The sequence below is a fragment of the Suncus etruscus genome, chromosome 8 (genome assembly GCF_024139225.1).
Source record: "Suncus etruscus isolate mSunEtr1 chromosome 8, mSunEtr1.pri.cur, whole genome shotgun sequence".
In the NCBI taxonomy this organism is placed as follows: Eukaryota; Metazoa; Chordata; class Mammalia; order Eulipotyphla; family Soricidae; genus Suncus; species Suncus etruscus.
This window is the reverse complement of record NC_064855.1, coordinates 116,616,131-116,642,154: the sequence shown is the minus strand read 5'-3', so window position 1 is coordinate 116,642,154 and position 26,024 is coordinate 116,616,131. Positions and strand designations below refer to the sequence as shown.

Genomic DNA, 26,024 nt, shown 5'->3' with positions numbered 1-26,024 from the left:
TTTAACACCTATCTCTTTATTCTAGAGAATTAGATCCCCATGTTAAAAATGAATAATAATCAAAAATAAGCAAAACAGGCAGAGTAGGAACTTTAGAAAAAAAATTTCTCCTAGATAAAAACAATACAAAAATTGTTTGCAAAAAAATTTTAGGAATCTTTTTATTTTATCACAATCAATTTTTCCAGAATTCTGGAAATGAACTAAATGTCCACAGCAGTCTTTAAAATTAACATTCCACACTGGCAGTGAAATCTAGTACCTTGGCAGCTGCTGGAGAAAGCAGCATTGGGCTGAAATTCTTTCCAACTCTCATTTGGAAATAATTATCATTATTTTATCTGCCTGCTGGTCCTCTGAAAGATCCTACTTGCTGTGGTTTCTATATCTTATTTGACTGTGTTGTAAGAAAAAAAATGCTTTTCTCTGGGAGGCATTTACCATAAAAATTATAAGAATTTAACCTCCAACTTCCTGGAGAGAGGCAACTCCAGCAAGGGGAGACCATAGTGAAAAACTTAAAAGCCAAAGCTGTCCAAAGTGGTATTTAAAGATCCAAATTCATAGGAATCTAAGTTAGAAAAATATGTGTGTGAGTAAAAAGGAGACAGACAGACAGACAGACTAAGGCAGAGCTCCAGGCTGTGTGTGGGAGGCAGATAGTAAAAAATATGAATAGTTCCTTAGCAAAGTCCACTCACGAAGAAAAGATTTCAACTAATGCAAAAGAACAGAGAATGGACTTTGACAAAATTCCTTGAGAAAGTTCTACACAAATAAGTAGCAACATGAAAAATTTGAAGGAATAGGAAATTTTTATTTCCTAGAGCAGAGAACCAAGTCACCATTAAGGATAAAAGAAGCATCTGATATAATGTGTAAAATAACTCAAATCTATATGTGTTTGGCAGAAATATTAAATCCGTTCCTTACTGTTATTAATCCTGTTTTTCATTTGGAGCATTTGAACGTTTTGCACAAAGTAAGTGGTGCTAAACCCAAACGACTGGCTGAATTATGTCACTTCTTGTGATCTGGATGGAAACTTGGTGCTTCCTATCAGCAAAGGTGTGGGAACCATTAGAGCCTGAGACTTTATATCAGACAGATGGACTCTGAAAAGTCAAAACTGTGGGTATCCCCTCACCCAGCTTCTTATTTATCCCACCTGAATGATTAGAACTGCCCACACCTGGAATGGACGGGTAGAGGAATCTGCATGGGATGAGAGGAGGAAAGGAGGAGAGTTATAGAGAGAAGTGTGAGAGAGGTGAATGGTATCAGCAAGAATGATCAGAAGCAAGAACCAACAGAGAGATTCAGCATCAGATTCAGAGTCAGCAATTGAGCATCATCAAAGAAGCAGCAGCAGTAACTTCAGCAAAAGGAGTCAGCCAGCTAGGAAGCCTGGAAAAAGCAGCTGAAAGGAAGACAGAGGCCGAGAGAGCCAGAAGGAGTAGAGAAGTAGCTGCTAGAAAAAGGCTTCGTCTAGAGGCCATGTGAGGAGGTTTACATGGTGGTAAGGACCGGAAAATAAAGCTGGCTGATTCCTGGAACTTCATCTGACTGCTTTGGGAATCTCTCTGCTCTTATCCTGCAACCTTCAGATCTGCCAGGCCATAGAGGCTGTGGGAGCTGGGTCGAGCCCAGAAAGGCCTCACCATCCCGACAACAAACTAGGACTCATTAATTTATATGAAAGCAACAAAACCACAAGTGGGTCATAAAGAGTGGGACTTTCTGCCTTGCCATTGAAGGCTTACCATTATGGGTAGTGATGGCAATTCCTGTTCCCATGGTCCTCCATCAGAATAGAAGTTTCTACTGTAGGATGAGGATTGTGGGTCCAGAGATGGAAAACTAGTACTAGATTAGCTTGGATTGGATCCAGTCCCATTAAGTGTATCTTTTTTTTTTTAATGCATAATTTTTTTTATTTAAACACCTTGATTACATACATGATTGTGTTTGGGTTTCAGTCATAAAAGGAACACCACCCATCACCAGTGCAACATTCCCATCACCCAAGTCCCAAATCTCCCTCCTCCCCACCCAACCCCCGCCTGTACCCTAAACAGGCTCTACATTTCCCTCATACATTCTCAATATTAGGACAGTTCAAAATGTAGTTATTTCTCTAACTAAACTCATCACTCTTTGTGGTGAGCTTCCTGAGGTGAGCTGGAACTTCCAGCTCTTTTCTCTTTTGTGTCTGAAAATTATTATTACAAGGGTGTCTTTCATTTTTCTTAAAACCCATAGATGAGTGAGACCATTCTGCGTTTTTCTCTCTCTCTCTGACTTATTTCACTCAGCATAATAGATTCCATGTACATCCATGTATAGGAAAATTTCATGACTTCATCTCTCCTGACAGCTGCATAATATTCCATTGTGTATATGTACCACAGTTTCTTTAGCCATTCGTCTGTTGAAGGGCCTCTTGGTTGTTTCCAGAGTCTTGCTATGGTAAATAGAGCTGCAATGAATATAGGTGTAAGGAAGGGGTTTTTGTATTGTATTTTTGTGTTCCTAGGGTATATTCCTAGGAGTGGTATAGCTGGATCGTATGGGAGCTCGATTTCCAGTTTTTGGAGGAATCTCCATATCGCTTTCCATAAAGGTTGAACTAGACAATATTCCCACCAGCAGTGGATAAGAGTTCCTTTCTCTCCACATCCCCGCCAACACTGTTTATTCTCATTCTTTGTGATGTGTGCCATTCTCTGGGGTGTGAGGTGGTATCTCATCGTTGTTTTGATTTGCATCTCCCTGATGATTAGTGATGTGGAACATTTTTTCATGTGTCTTTTGGCCATGCGTATTTCTTCTTTGTCAAAGTGTCTGTTCATTTCTTCTCCCCATTTTTTGATGGGGTTAGATGTTTTTTTCTTGTAAAGTTCTGTCAGTGCCTTGTATATTTTGGAGATTAGCCCCTTATCTGATGGGTATTGGGTGAATAGTTTCTCCCACTCAGTGGGTGGCTCTTGTATCCTGGGCACTATTTCCTTTGAGGTGCAGAAGCTTCTCAGCTTAATATATTCCCATCTGTTAATCTCTGCTTTCACTTGCTTGGAGAGTGCAGTTTCCTCCTTGAAGATGCCTGTAATGTCCTGGAGTGTTTTGCCTATGTGCTGTTCTATATATCTTATGGTTTTGGGGCTGATATCGAGGTCTTTAATCCATTTGGATTTTACCTTTGTACATGATGTTAGCTGGGGGTCTAAGTTTAATTTTTTGCAAGTGGCTATCCAATTGTGCCAACACCACTTGTTGAAGAGGCTTTCCCTGCTCCATTTAGGATTTCCTGCTCCTTTATCAAAATTAGATGGTTGTATCTCTGGGGAACATTTTCTGAGTATTCAAGCCTATTCCACTGATCTGAGGACCTATCCTTATTCCAATACCATGCTGTTTTGATAACTGTTGCTTTGTAGTACAGTTTAAAGTTGGGAAAAGTAATTCCTCCCATATTCTTTTTCCCAATGATTGCTTTAGCTATTCGAGGGTGTTTATTGTTCCAAATGAATTTCAAAAGTGTCTGATCCACTTCTTTGAAGAATGTCATGGGTATCTTTAGAGGGATGGCATTAAATCTGTATAATGCCTTGGGGAGTATTGACATTTTGATGATGTTAATCCTGCCAATCCATGAGCAGGGTATGTGTTTCCATTTCCGTGTGTCCTCTCTTATTTCTTGGAGCAGAGTTTTATAGTTTTCTTTGTATAGGTCCTTCACATATTTAGTCAAGTTGATTCCAAGATATTTGAGTTTGTGTGGTACTATTGTGAATGGGGTTGTTTTCTTAATGTCCATTTCATCCTTATTACTATTGGTATATAGAAAGGCCATTGATTTTTTTGTGTTAATTTTGTAGCCTGCCACCTTGCTATATGAGTCTATTGTTTCTAGAAGCTTTTTGATAGAGTCTTTAGGGTTTTCTAAGTAGAGTATCATGTCATCTGCAAACAGTGAGAGCTTGACTTCTTCCTTTCCTATCTGGATTCCCTTGATATCCTTTTCTTGCCTAATCGCTATAGCAAGTACTTCCAGTGCTATGTTGAATAGGAGTGGTGAGAGAGGACAGCCTTGTCTTGTGCCAGAATTTAGAGGGAAGGCTTTCAGTTTTTCTCCATTGAGGATAATATTTGCCACTGGCTTGCAGTAGATGGCCTTCACTATATTGAGAAAGGTTCCCTCCATTCCCATCTTGCTGAGAGTTTTGATCAAGAATGGGTGTTGGACCTTATCAAATGCTTTCTCTGCATCTATTGATATGATCATGTGGTTTTTATTTTTCTTGTTATTGATGTTGTGTATTATGTTGATAGATTTACGGATGTTAAACCAGCCTTGCATTCCTGGGATGAAACCTACTTGATCGTAGTGGATGATCTTTTTAACGAGGCATTGAATCCTATTTGCCAGGATTTTGTTGAGGATCTTTGCATCTGCATTCATCAGTGATATTGGTCTGTAATTTTCTTTTTTGGTAGCGTCTCTGTCTGGTTTAGGTATCAAGGTGATGTTGGCTTCATAAAAGCTATTTGGAAGTGTTTCTGTTTGTTCAATTTCATGAAAGAGTCTTGCCAAGATTGGCAGTATTTCCTCTTGGAAAGTTTGATAGAATTCATTAGTGAATCCATCTGGACCTGGGCTTTTGTTTTTCGGCAGACATTTGATTACTGTTTTAATTTCATCAATGGTGATGGGGGTGTTTAGATATGCTACATCCTCTTCCTTCAACCGTGGAAGATTATAAGAGTCCAAGAATTTATCCATTTCTTCCAGGTTCTCATTTTTAGTGGCGTAGAGTTTTTCAAAGTAGTTTCTGATTACCCTTTGAATCTCTGTCATATCAGTAGTGATCTCTCCTTTTTCATTCCTGATACGAGTTATCAAGTTTCTCTCTCTCTCTTTCTTTGTTAGGTTTGCCAGTGGTCTATCAATCTTGTTTATTTTTTCAAAGAACCAACTTCTGCTTTCGTTGATCTTTCGGATTGTTTTTTGAGTTTCCACTTCGTTGATTTCTGCTCTCAGCTTTGTTATTTCCTTCTGTCTTCCTATTCTTGGGTCCTTTTGTTGAGCATTTTCTAGTTCTATTAGCTGTGTCATTAAGCTACTCAGGTAAGCTCCTTCTTCCTTCCTGATGTGTGCTTGCAAAGCTATAAATTTTCCTCTCAGTACTGCTTTTGCTGTGTCCCATAAGTTCTGAGAGTTTGTGTCTTTATTGTCATTTGTTTCCAGGAACCTTTTGATTTCCTCCTTGATTTCATCTCGGACCCACTGGTTATTGAGCATGAGGCTGTTTAACTTCCAGGTGTTAAAGTGTTTCTTCTGAGTCCCTTTGGAGTTCACAAATAATTTCAGAGCCTTGTGGTCAGCGAAGGTAGTCTGCAAAATTTCTATCCTCTTGATCTTATGGAGGTATGTTTTATGTGCCAGCATGTAGTCTATCCTGGAGAATGTCCCATGTACATTGGAGAAGAATGTGTATCCAGGTTTCTGGGGATGGAGTGTCCTATATATATCCACTAGGCCTCTTTCTTCCATTTCTCTCCTCAGGTCTAGTATATTCTTGTTGGGTTTCAGTCTGGTTGACCTGTCCAGTGTTGACAAAGCCGTGTTAAGGTCCCCCACAATTATTGTGTTGTTGTTGATATTATTTTTCAGATTTGTCAACAGTTGTACTAAATATTTTGCTGGCCCCTCATTCGGTGCATATATGTTTAGGAGAGTGAATTCTTCCTGCTCTACGTATCCCTTGATTAATATAAAATGTCCGTCTTTGTCCCTTACAACCTTCCTGAGTATAAAGTTTGCATTATCTGATATTAGTATGGCCACTCCAGCTTTTTTATGGGTGTTGTTTGCTTGGATAACTTTTCTCCAGCCTGTTATTTTGAGTCTATGTTTGTTCTGACTATTCAGGTGCGTTTCTTGTAGGCAGCAGAAGGTTGGATTGAGTTTTTTGATCCATTTAGCCACTCTGTGTCTCTTAACTGGTGCATTTAGTCCATTGACGTTGAGAGAAAGAATTGTCCTGAGATTTAACACCATCTTTATTTCAAAATTTGGTGTGTCTTTTGGGTAGTCTTGTCTTAGATTAGGTCTTTCAGTTTTTCTCTTAAGACTGGTTTTGTGTCTGTGAAGTTTCTGAGCTGTTTTTTGTCTGTGAAACCATGTATTCTTCCATCAAACCGGAAAGTGAGTTTTGCTGGGTATAGTATTCTGGGTGAAGCATTCATTTCATTCAGTCTTGTCACAATATCCCACCACTGCTTTCTGGCATTGAGCGTTTCTGGTGACAGGTCTGCTGTAAATCTCAGGGAAGCTTGCTTGAACATGATTTCCCCTTTTGATCTTGCTGTTTTCAGAATTCTGTCTCTATCTGTGGGATTTGTCATTGTGACTAGGATGTGTCTTGGGGTGGTTTTTCTGGGGTCTCTTTTGGTTGGTATTCTTCGGGCATGCAGGATTTGATCACATATATTCTTTAGCTCTGGAAGTTTCTCTTTAATGATGTTCTTGACCATTGATTCTTCCTGGAAATTTTCTTCCTGGGTCTCTGGGACTCCAATGATTCTTAAGTTGTTTCTGTTGATCTTATCATAGACTTCTATTTTCGTCTGTTCCCATTCTTTGACTAATTTTTCCATTGTCTGCTCATTTGCTTTAAGTTTTTTGTCCAATCTCTCCTGCTGTATGGAATTGTTATGTATCTCATCTTCCACAGCACCAAGTCTATTCTCAGCTTCTGATACCCTGTCCCAGAGCTTATCCATTTTGTCATTCACTTCGTTTACTGACTTTTTCAGTCCTGTTAGTTGACATGTTATTTCAGTTTGGAGTTTTGTCATTTCTGCCTTCATATTTTCTTGGTTCTTATTAGTGTTCTGTTCAACTCGATCCATGGTTTCTTGGAGTCTGTTGAGCACCTTCCATATTGCTAGTCTAAAGTCCTTATCTGAGAGGTTGATTAGTTGTTCAGTCATTATCTGGTCCTCAGAATTGTCATCTTCATTCTCTATGTCTGATGCTGGCCTGCGTTGTTTCCCCATTGTCACACTTGTATTGTGGGTTTTTCTACGTGTTGTGGTGGTATTCATTGTCTATATGATGTAGGCAGCACACTCCTCTGGCTCCTCCCTTTCTGGATGGGCTGACTTGCCTCTAAGGGAGGGGAGTCCTCCGTGGATGAAGCCTCACACTGGGTCAAATCTTAGGCCCGAGCATGCAACAGAGAAGACAGTCCAGAGAGAAATGTTTGCTTCTGTGATATAGCGCCGTTCTTAGTGTGATTTTTCCTTCTTGTTGCAATGGAGTTCTTTCCTTAGAAAGAGTGCACGGCCGCGTAGCGAAGCGGAGCGGCCATGTTCTGCTGGAGCCTCTTTTTGCCCCACTCGCAAGAGTTTCACGCAAGAGGACAGTAGACAGACATAGACAGGTCACACTCACAGTCTTTCACAGCTGAGCCCCACTGGGCCGGTGTACTTTCGCGGATTTTCCCCGCCTGGTGTCACACACAGGGAGCCAGCTTTTGCAAAGGTTAGCCGGTTTTTATGCTCTGAAGTCCCTCCCTGAAAATGGCGTCTGGGCGAGCGAGGTTTCTGGAGGCTCTTTTTGCCCCACTCGCAAGACTTTCACGCAAGAGGACAGTAGACAGACATAAACAGGTCACACTCACAGTCTTTCACAGCTGAGCCCCACTGGGCCGGTGTACTTTCGCGGATTTTCCCCGCCTGGTGTCACACACAGGGAGCCAGCTTTTGCAAAGGGTTAGCCGGTTTTTATGCTCTGAAGTCCCTCCCTGAAAATGGCATCTGGGCGAGCGAGGTTTCTGGAGGCTCTTTTAGCCCCACTCGCAAGACAGTAGACAGACATAGACAGGTCACACTCACAGTCTTTCACAGCTGAGCCCCACTGGGCCGGTGTACTTTCGCGGATTTTCCCCGCCTGGTGTCACACACAGGGAGCCAGCTTTTGCAAAGGTTAGCCGGTTTTTATGCTCTGAAGTCCCTCCCTGAAAATGGCATCTGGGCGAGCGAGGTTTCTGGAGGCTCTTTTTGCCCCACTCGCAAGAGTTTCACGCAAGAGGACAGTAGACAGACATAGACAGGTCACACTCACAGTCTTTCACAGCTGAGCCCCACTGGGCCGGTGTACTTTCGCGGATTTTCCCCGCCTGGTGTCACACACAGGGAGCCAGCTTTTGCAAAGGTTAGCCGGTTTTTATGCTCTGAAGTCCCTCCCTGAAAATGGCGTCTGGGCGAGTGAGGTTTCTGGAGGCTCTTTTTGCCCCACTCGCAAGACTTTCACGCAAGAGGACAGTAGACAGACATAAACAGGTCACACTCACAGTCTTTCACAGCTGAGCCCCACTGGGCCGGTGTACTTTCGCGGATTTTCCCCGCCTGGTGTCACACACAGGGAGCCAGCTTTTGCAAAGGTTAGCCGGTTTTTATGCTCTGAAGTCCCTCCCTGAAAATGGCATCTGGGCGAGCGAGGTTTCTGGAGGCTCTTTTAGCCCCACTCGCAAGACAGTAGACAGACATAGACAGGTCACACTCACAGTCTTTCACAGCTGAGCCCCACTGGGCCGGTGTACTTTCGCGGATTTTCCCCGCCTGGTGTCACACACAGGGAGCCAGCTTTTGCAAAGGTTAGCCGGTTTTTATGCTCTGAAGTCCCTCCCTGAAAATGGCATCTGGGCGAGCGAGGTTTCTGGAGGCTCTTTTTGCCCCACTCGCAAGAGTTTCACGCAAGAGGACAGTAGACAGACATAGACAGGTCACACTCACAGTCTTTCACAGCTGAGCCCCACTGGGCCGGTGTACTTTCGCGGATTTTCCCCGCCTGGTGTCACACACAGGGAGCCAGCTTTTGCAAAGGTTAGCCGGTTTTTATGCTCTGAAGTCCCTCCCTGAAAATGGCGTCTGGGCGAGCGAGGTTTCTGGAGGCTCTTTTTGCCCCACTCGCAAGAGTTTCACGCAAGAGGACAGTAGACAGACATAGACAGGTCACACTCACAGTCTTTCACAGCTGAGCCCCACTGGGCCGGTGTACTTTCGCGGATTTTCACCGCCTGGTGTCACACACAGGAAGCCAGCTTTTGCAAAGGTTAGCCGGTTTTTATGCTCTGAAGTCCCTCCCTGAAAATGGCGTCTGGGCGAGCGAGGTTTCTGGAGGCTCTTTTTGCCCCACTCGCAAGAGTTTCATGCAAGAGGACAGTAGACAGACATAGACAGGTCACACTCACAGTCTTTCACAGCTGAGCCCCACTGGGCCGGTGTACTTTCGCGGATTTTCCCCGCCTGGTGTCACACACAGGGAGCCAGCTTTTGCAAAGGTTAGCCGGTTTTTTTCCTTTAAGTGTATCTTTAAAGCGATGATTGTGACAATGTCAGAGGTTCTGAGAGATTCTATTATGAGGAGAACTTGAATCTGAGAGTTGAGTGGGGAATGAAAGACCCAGAGAAATAATCAGCAGATAAAGAACACACCCAGCTGACATGAAAACCTACAATGAAGCTGCAACCTTGGTAAAATAGAAAATGAAATTAAATTTTTCTCTCCATATGAAATGAGCCAAAATGAACATGAAATAAATGGGGCTCTCCAGGACTCTGCAGGAAGAAACAGAGCTTGCCCATGCCTTAATCTGAGAGTCTTAAGTCATATGTCTGACTTAAAATACTACCAGAAGGCACGTCTGCGTTGTGTGTGCCATCAAGTTTGTGGTGCTCTGTTATATTAAACATTTAAACTAAAATAATGACGGGCCCGGAGAGATAGCACAGCGGCGTTTGCCTTGCAAGCAGCCGATCCAGGACCAAAGGTGGTTGTTTTGAATCCCAGTGTCCCATATAGTCCCCCGTGCCTGCCAGGAGCTATTTCTGAGCAGACAGCCAGAAGAAAGCCCTGAGCACCGCCGGGTGTGGCCCAAAAACAAAAAAAAAAAAAAAAAAAAAAACTAAAATAATGACAGAAAATAGTATAATACATAGAATAACCTCCTGTCTTGCTTCATAACCCCAGAGTGGAAATTCTGGGAACTTTTGGGATCTCTGTACCTATAGTTACCTCTGGGACCTCATGAGACCAAGGTCAGTGGTTATGACCTGTATTTGAGATGGAAACCCCTGCATCATTGGGAAGAGAGATGGAGTAAAGGTAAGATATCAAGAGACATGTGTTAGTGTTATGTGTCAAAATATAGCATATATTTCTAAAAGCCTTTGGAAGGTTTATTCTTTGCTAATTTAAAACTTGTAGCACGAATATACTTGTTCTCATATGTTCCCTTCTTTTTCAGGAGAAATTTTAACTGTTGAGATTGTCACATTTATGCATTTCAATCTCAACACTGTCATGCTATAAACATGCTCTTCTATGAAGGTTTTCATAGAAAAAGCATGGCCCAAGGATGTGCTTTGGTTTCGATCGAGCTTCCTGGTGTCTAAATACAACTGCTCAATGGAGGAGATACTCAGGTCTGACATTCTAATGATGAGAAACCTTAATGTGTTATGCAGGTAAAACAATTTCTTGATCCAAAAATGAATGAACTAAATGGAATACTCCTCAAAATAGAGGTAATCAGTCAGGTGAGCTAGTGGAGGAGAATTTCTCCATGCAACTATCTGGAGGGTATTACTCCTGTCTTTATGGGGCTTACTCCTGGTTCTGGGCTCAAGGGTCACTCCTGATGATGCTAAAGGATCTATGTATAGTACTACGGATCAAACTAAATTGTCAGCAGGCAAGGCCAGTGCCTTAATACCTATATTACATCTTGATCATCTCCTTACCCAAATGCCTTAAAATCACATGAGTCCCTGGAGTCAGAGTGGTGGCACAAGTGGTAGGGCATTTGCCTTGCATGTGCTAACCTAAGACAGACCAAGGTTCGATCCCCTGGCATCCCAAATAGTTCCCCAATCCAGGAGTGATTCTTGAAGCATAGCCATGAGTAACCCCTGAGGGTTACAATGGGTGCAGCCCAAAAACCAAAAAAAAAAAAAAAAAAATCACATGAGTCCATGGTGGCTACGATGAAAGAAGGTGAAATCTGTAGAAGGGACATGTTTAAAGCCACATGCATGTGACTTTAAAGAGAAAATAGTAGTCTGCCCCAGTTAAAGGCCAAGTGAGCTAGAAAATGTGAAATTTATGGAAAGCAAAATGATAGAGGAGAGAGCCAGTAAGACAGAATCGGGGTTGAAGTATGTTAGACAGTGAGGGCCTGGTTTTAGAGCCAACAATGAGAAGAAAGCACAACTGCAAGGTGAGATGGGAGATGCGGCAGCATCTAAGAAGTCCAGAAAGTTCAGAAGTGATGGAGATGCTCCTGGGAGACACATAATAAAGACCAGGGCCCCAACACCAATCCTCAGTTTACCAAGATCTTTTAAGACTCATTCTTATAGTGAGCAGTGCAGTTCTGTATTATTCCCCTCTTTACACACACACACACACACACACACACACACACACACACACACACACACACACTTTCCTGAGCTGTAAGTACAGGGAGTTGTATGCAAGTAAGCAAGTTGGTCATATAACCCACACATGTCAATCACCCACCAAATTCTGACCTTAAATCCTACTCTGAGATGATAGAATGGTCAACTCCACTCCAAAGCTCTGGCATATGAGCATTATGCAAACAATGGGCAATAATCCACATGATTTACTACTCCTACAGTCTCTACTATCTATTTATTTGAACCAACTGTGTTCAACCAAAGTTTAATCAAAACTTTTGTTATTGCTGTGACATGTATATGAGTAAGATATTCAAATCTTTACTAATCATACACAATATATCACCCAGGACTTTCATCAGCCATCCAGGGCACAATTGCAAACATCTTATATCAGAAGAGAAAGATGAGAAACATGGAAAATGGCTAAGCTTGGGCTGGAAGGATAGGTTAGGAGTTAAGGCTTGCCTCAACTGGTTTGACTCCTACCACTACGTGGTCATTGGAGCATCACTGGGTGTATCCCTAAAGGGCCTTGAGAATCACTGGGGTAACTTGGATAATCTTGTCTTCATGTCCATTCAGCATTGCTCCTTGCAGTCCTGCTGGCCAGGAATCAGCAGGAAGGACCTCTTTGGAGCAACCCCAACCTCCACTTCCCATGAAAATGGTTACAACTTTGGGAATATGATGCTGAGTGAGATAAATCAGAGGGAGAAAGAGAGAGAATGTTCATACTCATCTGTGGTATAAATATTTTTAAAACCCATAATATGATAATAATACCTAAAGACAATAAAAAGTATGGTGGGAATTACAGTTAATGGAGAAGTGACCACTATGAAAATAAGAGCTACAATCACTCTGGACAAGGAAACTGGGTACTGAAAAAGAGGAAAGTAATATGCTTGATACCCATTCAGTAACAGAGTGATAGCAAAGCAGGTAGGATATTTGCTTTATACACGACAATCCAGGACTGACCGTGTTTGATCCCCAGGATCCCATATGGTCCCCCAAGTCTGTTGGAAGTGATTTTTGAACACAGAACCAGGAGTAACCTGAGAGCTACCAGATGTGGAACCCAAAAAAATAAAATCACAAACCATGTATTATGGGATGTTCTTTCTATTCATAAATATATTTCCTAGAAAATGTCACTGTTTCAAAGCACTGTGGAGGGATATTAACATAGTTTGATAACATGTGCTCCAAAATATATAAACATATATACACATATATATGTATATATTATATATATTATATAAATGTATAAACTCTTTTCAGCCAAAGTCTTCTCAATAAAATATAAACAAATAACTGTAGTCTCTAAGCTTCAGAGAAATCAGAATACTGACTTGGCGGTGATGATACATGCAATTAACCCAAGTCAAAAATTGAGACAAGATTCCACACCAGCCATCAATCTCCTGATAATCCCATAAGCTGTTCTATCACTAGCAATCACTCTCCAATTTATAGCAATTCCCAATGAAAATAAATGCATTTCCTACTAAGAGCCTTTAGCAACTGATGGAAGTATTTGATTCTTTCTACTGACTTCTTCATTCGCTGAGTTCCAGCACTAAGACTGAAGAATTCAGTCTTCTTTCTTCCTTTCTTATTTTTGGGGACACATCTGGAAGTGCTCAGGGCTGACTCTTGGATCTGTGCTCAAGGATCCTTTATGGCATACTCAAGTGGACCATATAGTGACTAAAGATTGAATCCTGGTTGGCCTCATGCAAAGCCAATGCCTGTACGATGGCTCCTGTTCTCAATTTCCATTTAAGGAACCATCTTCATCATCCTTTGGATAGTAAATAAGTTAAATCTTTCTTTTTCACAGTCTTTAGAGTCCAACACAACTTCAAAGCCTAACATAACTACAATCTTCTTTCTCCTGACACTACAAATAAAATAGCATTTGCTTTGAGCCCCTTTTCTCCAGATTTGATTCCTGCCTTCTCATGAAACAAAACATCCAGTCACCAGCCCATTTCAAGAGCTCTGTGAATCACATGGGTTGCTTAATGGGTGAAAAATATCATGCTCAGGGTCAAAGTTATCCACTCTATGGCCAACCAACACACAATTCAAAGATGCAGCCAAGTCAGCCCTACAATCTCTCCGTTCACAGCTTCCTGCCTTGAAACCATAACTGGTTTCCCTTTATTTCAAATTCTAATCATCTGACCTTTTTGACTTAGTTCCAATGCTACCTCCTTCTCAGGAACTTTAAACCATATTTAAACCTGCCAAAATGAAACTCTCAGGGAATGGACAGTGCTTATATTCTGCATTTAATTATAGAAATTCAGATTTACTCTTTACCTCTCCACTCAACAGAAAGTGGTCATGGAGTTAACATTTTTTTTTTCAACAGCCAATCTAGAGTCAAGAAAATATACAGCACTTCATCATATTTGTAAACTGCCTTTAATAAGCTCTTCACCATTAAGAAAAATGGAGACATCCTTAGACGACATACATTCCATGTGATTGGAAAATACTTTGCAGAAACTAATATTTTATTTAAGCTCTTCAGGTAGTTTTCCAGGGACAAGGTGAAATCGTTACTGAGAGTTTGTGTTTAATGAAACCAAACATTTTACTTTTCTCAAAGACATGTTTCCCCGGAATTGGTTTCCTTCATTCTTAGCACATTACATCACAGAAACCATCCTGGGAGCTTATCTTTTGTGTTATGGGAAGGGAAGTGTCCAGGAAAGATTCCTGTAAAACATAAAAGGAATTGGAAACTTGTGAGGAGTATCACTGCAATTATTTCAGCATAGCTGAATGAAAGATTACTTTCATTCTGATCTACCATGTTAGGAATCCCCTTGGGCCTCGTTTGAAAACACACAGGCTCTCTTCCACAGCTTCTGGGAACCCTAGCCAGGACTCCTATCCCTGCTCGACCTCTTTAAACAATGGATCATATAATAGGCTGGGCTATGTTAAAATACCAAAATTATTTTCACTGTATAAAATGACCCCAAAACAAGAAGTCAGACAATCTTCCTCTCTATCCATCCAACATCTATTTCTTTCCCCCCAGTTTGTATTTATATAGCATCTGAGTACCTACACACCATCTCTCCGTATTAATTTCAGCATCTAATTCTGCATCTAGCATCCATCTATCTTCTCTCTTCTCTGTTCTTTAACATATTGGCCAGTTTTACTTTTTGCACCACTAGTAAAGTTAGACCATATGCATAAATCCATATTAATATATATTATGTGCTTTAGGGCAAAAAACAGTATCCAAATGTTTTACATATATTAGATTTTAGCATCAATCATTCCTAAGGAAATTATTTTTCTCATTAGACACGTAAAGATACCCAGGCTCAGGAAAATTAAGTCACCACTTAAGTTCACCCAGTGGCTTGAGATGTTCCCTTAGATCCTCTAGTTTTTTAGCCCTCAGTGATGCAGGAGAAGAGCAAATTTTCTTCAGGAACATGGAGACATTCTCTGAAAGCTAGACTTTTTCTGGGAAAGCACCTACATGGTGCTTATATCTCAGAATGGAGTTTTGGGTACCTAGACAAACACAACCGCTCCATTTCCATTCATGGGGTGGACACTGAGTGCTGCATCCTGTGCAACACCATTAACTGCCACAGCCTTTGAACTTGATCTTGAAGACAAAACTGAGTGGCTAAATTTGAGCCCATTACAAATACTCAAGTAAGCCAGTGAGTGGATGATTTGGTAGGAATTCTTCAGAGGCCTGGGAGACAGAGAACACTCTCAAGGGTACATTCTCTACCAGAAGCTCAGACATGGGTCAGAGAGAGAGGAGGGAAACTGAAGTTGAGTGTTTCCTTCATGCTGAAAATGTTAGGGTCCGAGATTGAAGGATAAGAATGAACAAGTAGAATAAAGCAAAGGACTTTATTCCATCAACCAACAAGCTACAAACTGAAAGGTTAAGGTTGCCTCCATCCCAGGGGTCACAAGCCAGGTTATTTAGGGCTAAAATCAAGAAGTCTTGACCTTTCATTTTATTGGCTGTTGTCTAGGGTGTTTCATAATTTCCTATGATGGCTAGATGTCTAGGGTGGTATATTTTGCTTTATAGCAAAACTTAGCCTTTAAGTGAAAGCTTAGCCTTGTTAGCCTTAAATGAAAACTTAACAAAATGGAATCCATTATGCTCTAGGCTTCACCAAAGGAATGAGCATATCCTCTGCCAGCCTAAAGGTATCTCATGCTTGCATGGTGCACTGAGGAGGAAGGAATGCCCGAGAGAGATGTTATTTCTGCATTAACAACAAACCCCTCAGGGAAAGGAAAGCAACAGAGAGAGCCTGGTGGGAACCAGCCTTTCTCTCTGGGTACCTTTCCAGAAAAGGAGGTGTTGCATTGCTTTTGGAGAGAACCCTGGTCTCACTATCTACTGCAGGTTGCCTTTCACATCTGACTCCTCCAAAGGAAGAATTTCAGCTACCCTCAAAGATAATAAGTGCCAGAAAAGCCTGATATCAAACAGACTTTGCCAAAGGCAATAAAAAAAAAACTGTGAAATCCTAGAAGTGTTGCCTCTGGAGTGAAATATAAGACTATACTTGGCATTCATTCAAAGGGGTTACCCTTTGAATATACAAATATGGTTTGTGGAATTTGATGAAATGAAAATAGCAAGGTAGGGGAATAATCTTTTTTTCTTGTTTGTTTTTTTCTGGGGGGTGGGGGAAACTGACAGTGCTCAGAAGTCATTCCTGGCAGGCTTAGGAGACTATATAGGATGTCAGGAATCAAACTCCAGTCAGTCTCATGCAAGGCAACCACCCAGCCCCTGTGCTATCATTCCAGCCTCAGGTGAGGCATTTATCTTTTGGAAGGGGCAACAAATTGCATTGAAAGGCATTGAAAGGCATCTCTGTGCATCTCAGAATTACTCAGAGGGAGGACTCCACCTCCCAGCCAAGCCACCTGTTATATAATACATTCATCTACACAGGGGGAAGGGAGCAGAGGAGGAGATTGCCAAGAAAAGACTCACTCTTCATCTCTCTCCTCTGGTGCTGGATGCTTATCCCTTGCAACTTGCTTGATTGTGCCTCTTTTCTAGTTTCTTTGCCTTGTAGAATTTGCCAAAGCCTGATAGGAGCACTCTGTGGACTTTCCCTTCTGAAATGTCTGAATCATTCATTGGGCTCAGCAGAGACCCAGCAAGAATGAATGGTATAGGACTGGCAAAATGGGTTAGAGCCAAGATCTGGCTAACTCCCCACCCCCAACGAGAAGGAATAGCTTGGTCCGCTCCAGTATCAGATCCCGAATCACTCCTTAAAAATGTGCAAGGACTGTGGGTTTATTTCTACTCCGCCCTTACCCCAAATACCAAGTCTGAAAAATTCCCACAGTTGAATCAACACCAAGTCCTAACTGGCCCCTGCTTATTTCCTCTCTTTCTTGGTTTTTACTTTAAGACTTAAATATATTTTAGTGTAATTCTCCAAAGGAACAATGAAAGACTAGCAAAACCTACATAAAACAAAAATACAAAATCTTAGAGAAATTTTACATTATTTCCATTCCCTGGAAATATGATTCTAGAGACAAAATAGGAAAATGAGACGTAAATGTTAATATTAGGTTAAGATGAAAGAAAAACAATGTTTTTCTTTTCTAAACAAAAAAGTTTACTGTAATTTTTGTTTTTACTGTAACTTTGACTTTATTGTAATTCATAGGCTTTACTGTCATTTTTATTTTTAACTTTTGGGGTTATTGCTTTTTGGCTTGTCTAGTTTGGGTTTGCGGGCACATCCGCTGGTGCTCCCCCTTGCTACTGGCTCTGAGACACCCCCAATTTGGTGCATCTCAATAGGACACAAAGAGTCAGAGTTAAAAAATGGAGTTTGTCCCTTCTCACCCCAAGAAAACCAGTAGCATCAGAAGAAAATGCAGGCGTCATTGCAAATGCATATATATAATTATAATTACATTATATATGTTTGTAATGATATATATCAATATATATCCAATATATCTATCCATCTATCTATCTACCTACCTTCCTAGCTACCCATCAATCATCTGTCTATTCATCCTTCTATCTATCCATCCATCATCGAGCTATCTATCATACTTCTATCTATCCATCCATCTATCTATCCATCCTTTTATCTATCCATACATCTATCATCTATCCATCCATCTATCTATCTATCATCTATCTATCTATCTATCTATCTATCATCTATCTATCTATCTATCTATCTATCATCTCCCCATCACTTTAAGCAGCGCCAAGGCCAAGGCCAAGTGGCTGCACCTCCCCAGCACACTCACCTGCGCAGGTGCTGCCGTTGTAGGTCTCGCACACCCACTCGTGACACTCACACAAGGGTCCAAAGTACATGCCCGGCTCACTCACGTGGCAGATGCAGACCCCGCAGTCGCAGTGGCCCCGGCCGTGGCACAGCGCGCTCCCTGGAGGCTGCCCCAGCGCCCTGCAGCGGCGCTCGGATTCCACCCGCGACAGCCGGCAAGTGGGCCCAGGGCCACTCCTGCAGAAGGCGACAGACCAAAGGACAGCGGGGTCAGGCGCAGGCTGCCCTCTCTTTTCTGAGTACCCAGGCTAGAGCCAAGTGCACCTTAGGGAGCCCAGAGAGCCCCTTTCTCAGGGAATGACGCCTCCCAAGAGGACAGTTAGATCATTTCCCAAGGAAATAAATGATCCAAGTGATTAAGAGGTCATCTGCCTGTCAAGGAATCAGCTAGTTTATAGGAGTAGATGGTCCTGCCATGGAGGAGGAGGAAGAGGAGAAGGAGAAGGTGAGGGGAGAGGAGGAGGAAAAGAGGAAGAGGAGGAGGGAAAGGAGGAAGAAGAGAAGAGAAAGCAGAAGGAGGAAGAGAAAGTGGAGGAGGAAGAGGAAGAGCATAAAGAGGAAGAAAGAAGGAAGAAATGAGGAGAAAATGGTACAGGAGGAGGAAAGGAGGAACAAAAGGAGGAAAGGAAGAAGAAGAGGAGGAGGAAGTAGAGGAGGAAGAGGAGAAAGGAAGTGGAAGAGGAGGAGGAGGAAGAGGAAGGAAGTAGAAAAGGAGGAGGAAGAGGAGAAAAAGGAAGAAGAGCAAAAGGAGAAGGGGGAAAAGAGCAAGAGGGAGAGGAGGAATAAGGGGAGGAATAAGGGGGAAACAGGAAGAGGAAGAAGAGGAAGAGGAGGAAGAGGACAAAAGAGATAGTCAATGTGTGTGTGTGCATGTGTGTGTGAGTGTGTGTGTGTGTGTGTGCGCGCGCGTGTGCGTGTGATTAAATTCAAGCTCAACCAGGATGCCCCGTAGCTGGCTTTCAAAAAAACAAGTCCCCATTTGATGAAAGGCCAGGGATGGTTATTTGATGAAACCAAGAGATGTCGCCTTAGAAAGATCCTAGTGGTTTATGATGGCATGGAGCAAGAGCTATTCTGCTGTGCATTGGTTGTTCTTTTGTTTTTGTTTGTTTTGCTTTATTGCTTTTTGTTTTTGTTTAGGGCCACATCAGGTGATGTTCAGGGCTTACTCCTGGCTCTGCACTCAAAAATTATTCCTGGCAGGTTTAGAGAAACCAGATGTGATACAGGATATAAAACCACATCATCACTTGTAAGGCAAGTAAGTGTTCTTGCCTCACAGCTGTATTATCTTTCCAGCTGAGAATAAGGTGGGTTTTTGATCATTGCATTTCACATAGGATTATGCAGTACATTTTGGAGTGATTTCTTAATTTTTGAGGGCACACCTGGAGATGCTCAGGGCTTACTCTGTGCTTCAGGGGTCACTCATGGTGACCTAATAACAGAGACCAAACCCAGTTCAGTTGTTTGCAAGGCAAGGCCTTCCCAGCTGTGCTATTACTCCAACTACTATTGCCAATTAGGAAACAATAGGCAAGCAACTGCAATTAGCCTAGTAGCTTACAAAATAGAGTCCAAATTGCAATGCATAATGCCCTGCCTTTAAAGGGTAAACCAGACCCCATAAAATCTGCCTTAGGGGACTCTGTGACCATCCAGCAGCACAGAGCCCTGAGTTTGAAACTTGATTGGACTTTAGAGCTGTATTGGCCCAGACAATAAGTTTAGTTATATTCAGTGATTGTCTTTTGGACTCATAGAGGATGTAGGTGCAAGGCAGGAGAGGGGGGGGAGAAGGAAGGGAGAGAGGGGAGAAAGAGAGGAGGGAGGGAGAGAAAGAGGAGGGAGAGAAAGGAAAGAGAGAAGAGAAGAGAAAGAAGAGAAGAGAAGAGAAGAGAAGAGAAGAGAAGAGAAGAGAAGAGAAGAGAAGAGAAGAGAAGAAGGAGTGGTGAGAGAGGAGGGAGAGAGAAAAGAGGAGGGAGAGAGAGGAGAGAGAAGATAGAGGATGGAGAGAAGAGAGAGAGGAGGGAAGAGAGAAAGAGGAGGGAGAGAGAAGAGAGGATGGAGAGAGGAGACAGAGGAGAGAGGAGAGGGAGAGGAGAGAAAGGAGGGGAGAGAGGAGGGAGAGAGGAGAGAAAGGAAGGAGAGAGAGGAGGGAGAGAGAGAGAGAAAGAAGAGGGAGAGAGAAGAGAGGAGGGAGAGAAGAGAGAAAAGAGGGAGAGGAGAGAGAACAGAGAGGAGAAAATGAGAAAGAGGAGGGAGGGAGGAGAGAGGTGGGAGAGAGAGAAAAGGGACAGAGGAGGGAGAGAGAAAGAGGAGGCAGAGAGAGGGAGAAAGAGGTGAGAGAGAGAGTGAGAGAGAGAGAGAGAGAGAGAGAGAGAGAGAGAGAGAGAGAGAGAGAGAGAGAGAGCAGGCAGGAGTAGAAAGAAACAGGTTGAAAACCAATTTGACCATTGCAAGTTCTCAAGTGCAGAGCAGGTCTGAGGGCAGCGGGCCCGGGAAGCTGGAGCCCTGAGAACCCCTACAGAGCCAGGCTGGACCTAGGGTAGGGTCGCCAACCAAACCTACCTCAGGGAGGGCGAGAAGCTGGGAGGCAGAGCCGCCAGGCGCTCCAAGAGAAGCAGCGAGTACGCCCACAGCAAGAAGTTTCTGCAGCCAGCGGTGGGACGCATGCTGAGATGCTGAGCTCACACCTGGGGGGCCCGAGGGGGGCACCCGCGCAGCTCTGCAAGCTGGTCTGCAAGTGGGGTGTGTGGGCGGGGATGGGAATTCGAGGTCCCTGCAGCAGGTGGCCGGGCAGACGGACCCACAGACACCAGACTGGCAGGTCGTGAGCTCTGCCCTGGAGCCCTGCAGTTCCTTGATGAGCTGCCTGCGAGGATTTTTGGGCAGAGGCTGTGCTCTGGGCGGGGTGCTGGTGCCAAACCCGTAAGTGGGGAGACCAGGCTGCAAAGTAATTAGAAACAGTTGTACAAGCAGATGGTTTATTTTGACATTAATAAAATAAAATAAAATATAAAATAAAAGGGGTCCTATTCACAGATTTGAGAAAAGGCATTTCCTTTCTTCAAGGATAACCTCCGCCCCTCAAATAGTTGACCAAATATTTGGACTTTCTGAGAGTATAGAGTTGAATGGAGCCGGCCCCCAGATGGAAGGAATGGCATGTCAGCAGGAACCAGGGATCTGAGTTGAGTTGGGGATGGACTGGGGGGCTTGGGGGGGGGGATTCACTATAAGAAGTGCTCCTTTCGGGGTAGGATTGGTGGGAGGCAGGCAAAATGGGCAAATTCAACTTTTCCTTGGAGTTGCTATCCTGTACTAAATAATGCGCCTTTCATTTCTCGGGACTTTCCCATGTGTCCTGTTTCGAATTGTTCCAGCCAGGAGCTTATCAACCCGGATTGCTCTCCACTTGGACACTTCACTTCGGAGCTGTCCCTAGCTCACCCCAGTTCCCTCAAGAATCAAGCAGGGGGAGCCTGGCAGTAGGTTCCAGGCACTTGCCTTGCACGCAGCTGAGTCAGGTTCAACTACCAGCATCCCAGATTGTCGCTGGAGCACTGCCAGGGGGGATTCCAGAGTGCATAGCCAGGAGAAATAAGCCCTGAGCATCTCTGGGCATGACTAAAAAAATTATAAATAATAAAGAACCAAATAGGAAGAAACAAGCTCCAATCCTAACTGTTGTCTGAGTCAGCTGCACTGGAAAATAATCTGTGTCTCTTCTTCAGTACCTAACCTGTGCCATGGACACTTAATATTATTTTATCACCAATTGTGGTGACAGCCCCACATTCACTTATTCTTTTAGCAGCTCCGAGTTGAGCTTGTGTTTGGCGACTGGCTCTGACAGACCAGGGAAATCAGGACACATTACACTTCCCTTCCTCTCCCCACCCCGTTTCTGAACCAGTGAAGCGAGTAGTGTGCAAATCAGAGGTTCAAATAAAGGAAAAGGGTTGCAAATACAGGAGCAAAGAGGCCTGGTTACTTCCAGTCAGCTCCAACTGCAGAGGCAAGGAAGGTAAGGGTATTTGAGCTGAAGGAGGAATCAATGTAAATGGGAGGAGTGCAGAAGTTTAAGATCAGGGTACATTTTTCTGGGTGGCTGGACCTTCTAGGCAATGCTTAGGTCTCTCTATGACCACTCTGGCAATTCTAATAGCTCAATGTGAGGGCCCATGGATGCAGTAACCTGCAGTTCTAGGGATAAAGTTGGTCATTCCAGTATACTCTCTCTGATCCCTGAATTCCTTTCTTCAATAGGATCCACCTGGTGGATTGGGGCATTTGAGTGTTTTATTGGCAAGGTTCCATCTAACTGTTCCATACTGTCTGGTTAGAGATGTGCTCAGGAATCAAACTCAGAGTCTCATTCATGTTAAACACATGTTCTACCACTTGATCAACCAGTATCTCCTAATCCTGAAGGGATGCATTCTGACCATTATTGTTGTAGATTTCTTAATCTAAACTATAAATAATGTTTATACTGAAGGGAAAATGCAGTATAACCTAAGTAACATTATTTAAAATTTAGTTGTGCATTGTAGAACATCAATGTGTTGATTTTACAAAGTCCCCACTAAATGTCCACTTCCATCCCTCTCCACATATTTGGGGAAATGTCCTCACATTCCCATTTCAAAAACCAAGAAACTGAGGGCAAAGGTGAGTCCTTTTTCAATATCAATCAAATTGCTCAAATTCACACTGGACATTGAAGTGAGATTTCAACTGAAATCCATGTTAAAGACCACCCACTGTCCCTGACTTGGACTGGCTTTTAGGAGAGAAGTGGCAGGAAGGTCTTTGCTCACTCTAAGAAAGCACTTGAGATATTCTGGTTTCTCATGAAGCAGCAGGGAACCTAAAGTGCCATTTAGGAGGAGTGAAAAGGTTCCTGGATGAGGAAACTCCCCTCATCTCTAGAAGATGGTGGACGAGACAAAAAGGATGCTGGATGCTGAAGCCATCATTCTCTGAGTGGTTTCCACAGACCCACAGCAGTCCTGGGAACGTGACTGAAAGGCCAGTCTTCACCCTCCCACTTCAGAGACTCAGAGTCACACATAGGCACCTCCACAACTTCTCTCAGGGAACTTCTCACACATCCTCATCTGATTGCATAGTGCAGGATCCAGGAAAAGAGCTTTTGAAACCAGGGAAGGTCCCATGAGATTTATAGCTCCTCCTGTGGCCTGGCAGGCCTCCCTGGCCACGTGGAACAGTCTGGGCACGTAGGAAAGACTGTCCTGCCAACATCTGGAAACCTGGATGACTCATGGAACATGGGGACAGGAAGAGAAACGTCACTTGCAAATAAATCGTGGCTGGGAATCTGCAGTAAAAGCAAGCATAGCGCTTTTAGTAAATGGAGGGCATCTTTATATTTTATGATTTCGTAGGAAGGCCTTGTGAAATTGAGGCCTGCTATTTGTGCATTGCCTCCGGGAATTCAAGCTATCTACATCCACAGGCATTTTAGTGAGTAATGAGGACCATGGAGAAGGGACAGTTGAGAAGAAAAGAGAGTATGTACGTACCAAGGGATTGAAAGTATTTCGATCTTCAGTTCAGTATATGGCTGTGACTTAGAAATTCTATCCCCCAGTAAGTTGACATAGCTGTATCATGGCTGAGAAATTGACTCAGCAGTTCTGGATTCGTGACAAATGTCAAAATAAAAGGAATAATTTGAAATATATCTTCTGTTAACAAATCTTTATATATATTTATATATACATATATGTGTTGTATGTATAAAGATATATATATATATATTTATATACATTTACTAGCAACCTCATTAGGCAAACAAACAAAAGGGTCAGAGGTCATGTGGGTATGGTGAGGGGGCCACAGTGATGCCTCCCATTCTGAGAACAACCCTGATTTCATCTACCCTGGGTTTCAGATCCAGAAGGCTTTGGATGGACCTCTGGCCATGATACTTGGAGTCACTATGTTTCTCAACATGTACAGGCTCATCTCTGGTGCCTTTGCCTTGTATCTTTCAGCTCTGAGGCTTCGATGCCCTAATTTTTCTACTATGTTGCTTGAATCTGCGGTGGACACATCTGTAAACCATGGCATGCACATTAGGTGCCCCTAACTTTTGATTAAATTTAAAATATAAGCATAAAGTTCACGTATTAGGTGAGGCCACCCTAGGCACTGTGTTTTTCAACCCTCGGGCAGATGATTTTGATGAAGTAGGATAATGGCAGAGAAATAATTCATAAACAATCAGTTAAAGTTTCATCCAAGTCAACTTTATTCCATGGCTTTTTCTCTGCCACGAGTCTTTCTGTTATCTGCTTTCTTTTTCCAAGCAGCTTCTTGTTGCTTCTCTTCTGGCTCTCTGTCTTTTTACTGCTTTCTCTCTCTCTCTCTCTCTTTTCCCTTCCTCCCCACAGGCAAACTCTTTTATTCTTTATTTAAAACAGTTTACCCCATCCCAAGTGTGGCAGGGAATCTAATTATTCAGGTGGGATTAACACCTCAAAAGAAGAGGTTAGGGAAAAAGGAAGTTGAGGTAGTAAGGAAGAAGCAGACATTGTTGGATTAGGAGATGATGGTTTGATGAAGGAAGGTCAAGGATCTAGGAGCATGTCTGGAATGACCAGGAGAGAGAAAACTCTGCCTGGCTGGCCAAGAGCCTTGAAGCTCGCCAGGAGGAGATGTTAGGAAGGCTCAATTCTTTCTATGGTTCAGATGACCTTACTGCCCTCAGATTCTCCTGACTCCATTCTTCAAAGATCCTGCTGTAGTAAGACCTGCCCAAAAGGTTTATTTTGAAAGCTGGGGAGCAATGGGGTGTCTCTTGCTTCCTGAGTTCAGCTGTAGACCAGCCAAGAGCCCAGACAGATCAGCTCAGGGTTCCTCATTGATTTATTTTGTTTCATCCATGCACACAGAACTTCATATTAATTAATTATTTACTCCAGTCATATCCGTTTCTTCGTAGTTTTCCAAATTTAACAACTTGATATTTGTGTTACGTTTTATCTAGATTTGACTTTGGTATTCAAGCCAGATCACTGGACAAACTGCTTCTTCTTACCCAGTCCCCTGCATTTATGAGGTTTACATTTTTCTGTGTCTCTATTTCAGTATTTGATGAGACAGTTAAAATTCTGGGCACTGGGGCCGACGAGGTGGCGCTAGAGGTAAGGTGTCTGCCTTGCAAGCGCTAGCCAAGGAAGGACCGAGTTTCCATCCCCTAGTGTCCCATATGGTCCCCCAAGCCAGGGGAAATTTCTGAGTGCTTAGCCAGGAGTAACCCCTGAGCATCAAACGGGTGTGGCCCAAAAAACAAAAAACAAAGAAACAAAAACCAAAAAAAAAAAAAAAAAAATCTGGGCACTGAAGGACCAAACTTAGTTGAGACCTTTCTTTAATCAACTCTCATTAAACAGTAAATTCAATTTCTTAACTGATTGTTTGTTTGTTTGTTTGTTTGGGAGCCACACTCAGGAGTTACTCCTGGCTTAGAAATTTCACCTTCAGGCCCCGGGGGACCATATGGGATGCCAGAGATCAACACCTGTCCGCTGTGCTATCACTCTGTCTCCCAACCTCAGCCTTAGCTGTTTATTGTCTTGACTTAGAATCAGTCAATATCTTTATTTTGTCCACAAAAAAACTTGAGAATGGGGCTAATACAGTGGGTAAGTGTTAGGTTATACTTTATTTGACCTAAAACAAAAATCATCCCTGGTTCCTTTGTATGTTTCTTTTCAACTCGGATTTACCTCCAAGCAGAGATTGTCTTACTTGTAAACTTGGGTGGGACTGGTTCAGGATAGCCTAAACTATCTGTCCTTACTGGCTCACCCAAGGGTAGTCTCTGTACTCAATAAAAATGACAGCTCTGGCAGGAGCTTGCTGAATATATAAGATAGAAGACTGCCAGACTACATGTATTTCACCCTCAGCCTGCTCTGGATTATTTCATACAGAGTTCTGGTTCAAATTTATGCACCATGGCTTGGAGATCAGGCCTGTGGGATGATTTTACAGGTAAGGTGCTGGCCTGGGCCATGACTGAGCCTGGTCAGTCATACAAAGGATACAAATAATTAAAGTAACCAGGGATGATCTTTGTTCATCAGGACCATTGTGTAATCCAGGAGTGATCTGAACAGGAAGCCAGGAGTCAGCACT

The 26,024-nt window shown here is 42.9% G+C and overlaps 1 protein-coding gene across 1 annotated transcript in view; it reads right to left on the bottom strand.

Annotated features, from left to right (window-relative positions):
* ITGBL1 (integrin subunit beta like 1) overlaps nt 1-20,591 on the bottom strand; it is a 276,453-nt gene extending 255,862 nt beyond the window's left edge. Inside the window, exons 1-2 of the mRNA XM_049778625.1 lie at nt 20,421-20,591; nt 17,809-18,026 (exon numbers count right to left, since the gene is read on the bottom strand). Coding sequence (XP_049634582.1) covers nt 17,809-18,026; nt 20,421-20,524 — 322 coding nt within the window. The 5' untranslated portion in view covers nt 20,525-20,591. The remainder of the gene's footprint in view (nt 1-17,808; nt 18,027-20,420) is intronic.
* Nucleotides 20,592-26,024: the final 5,433 nt, after the last annotated feature.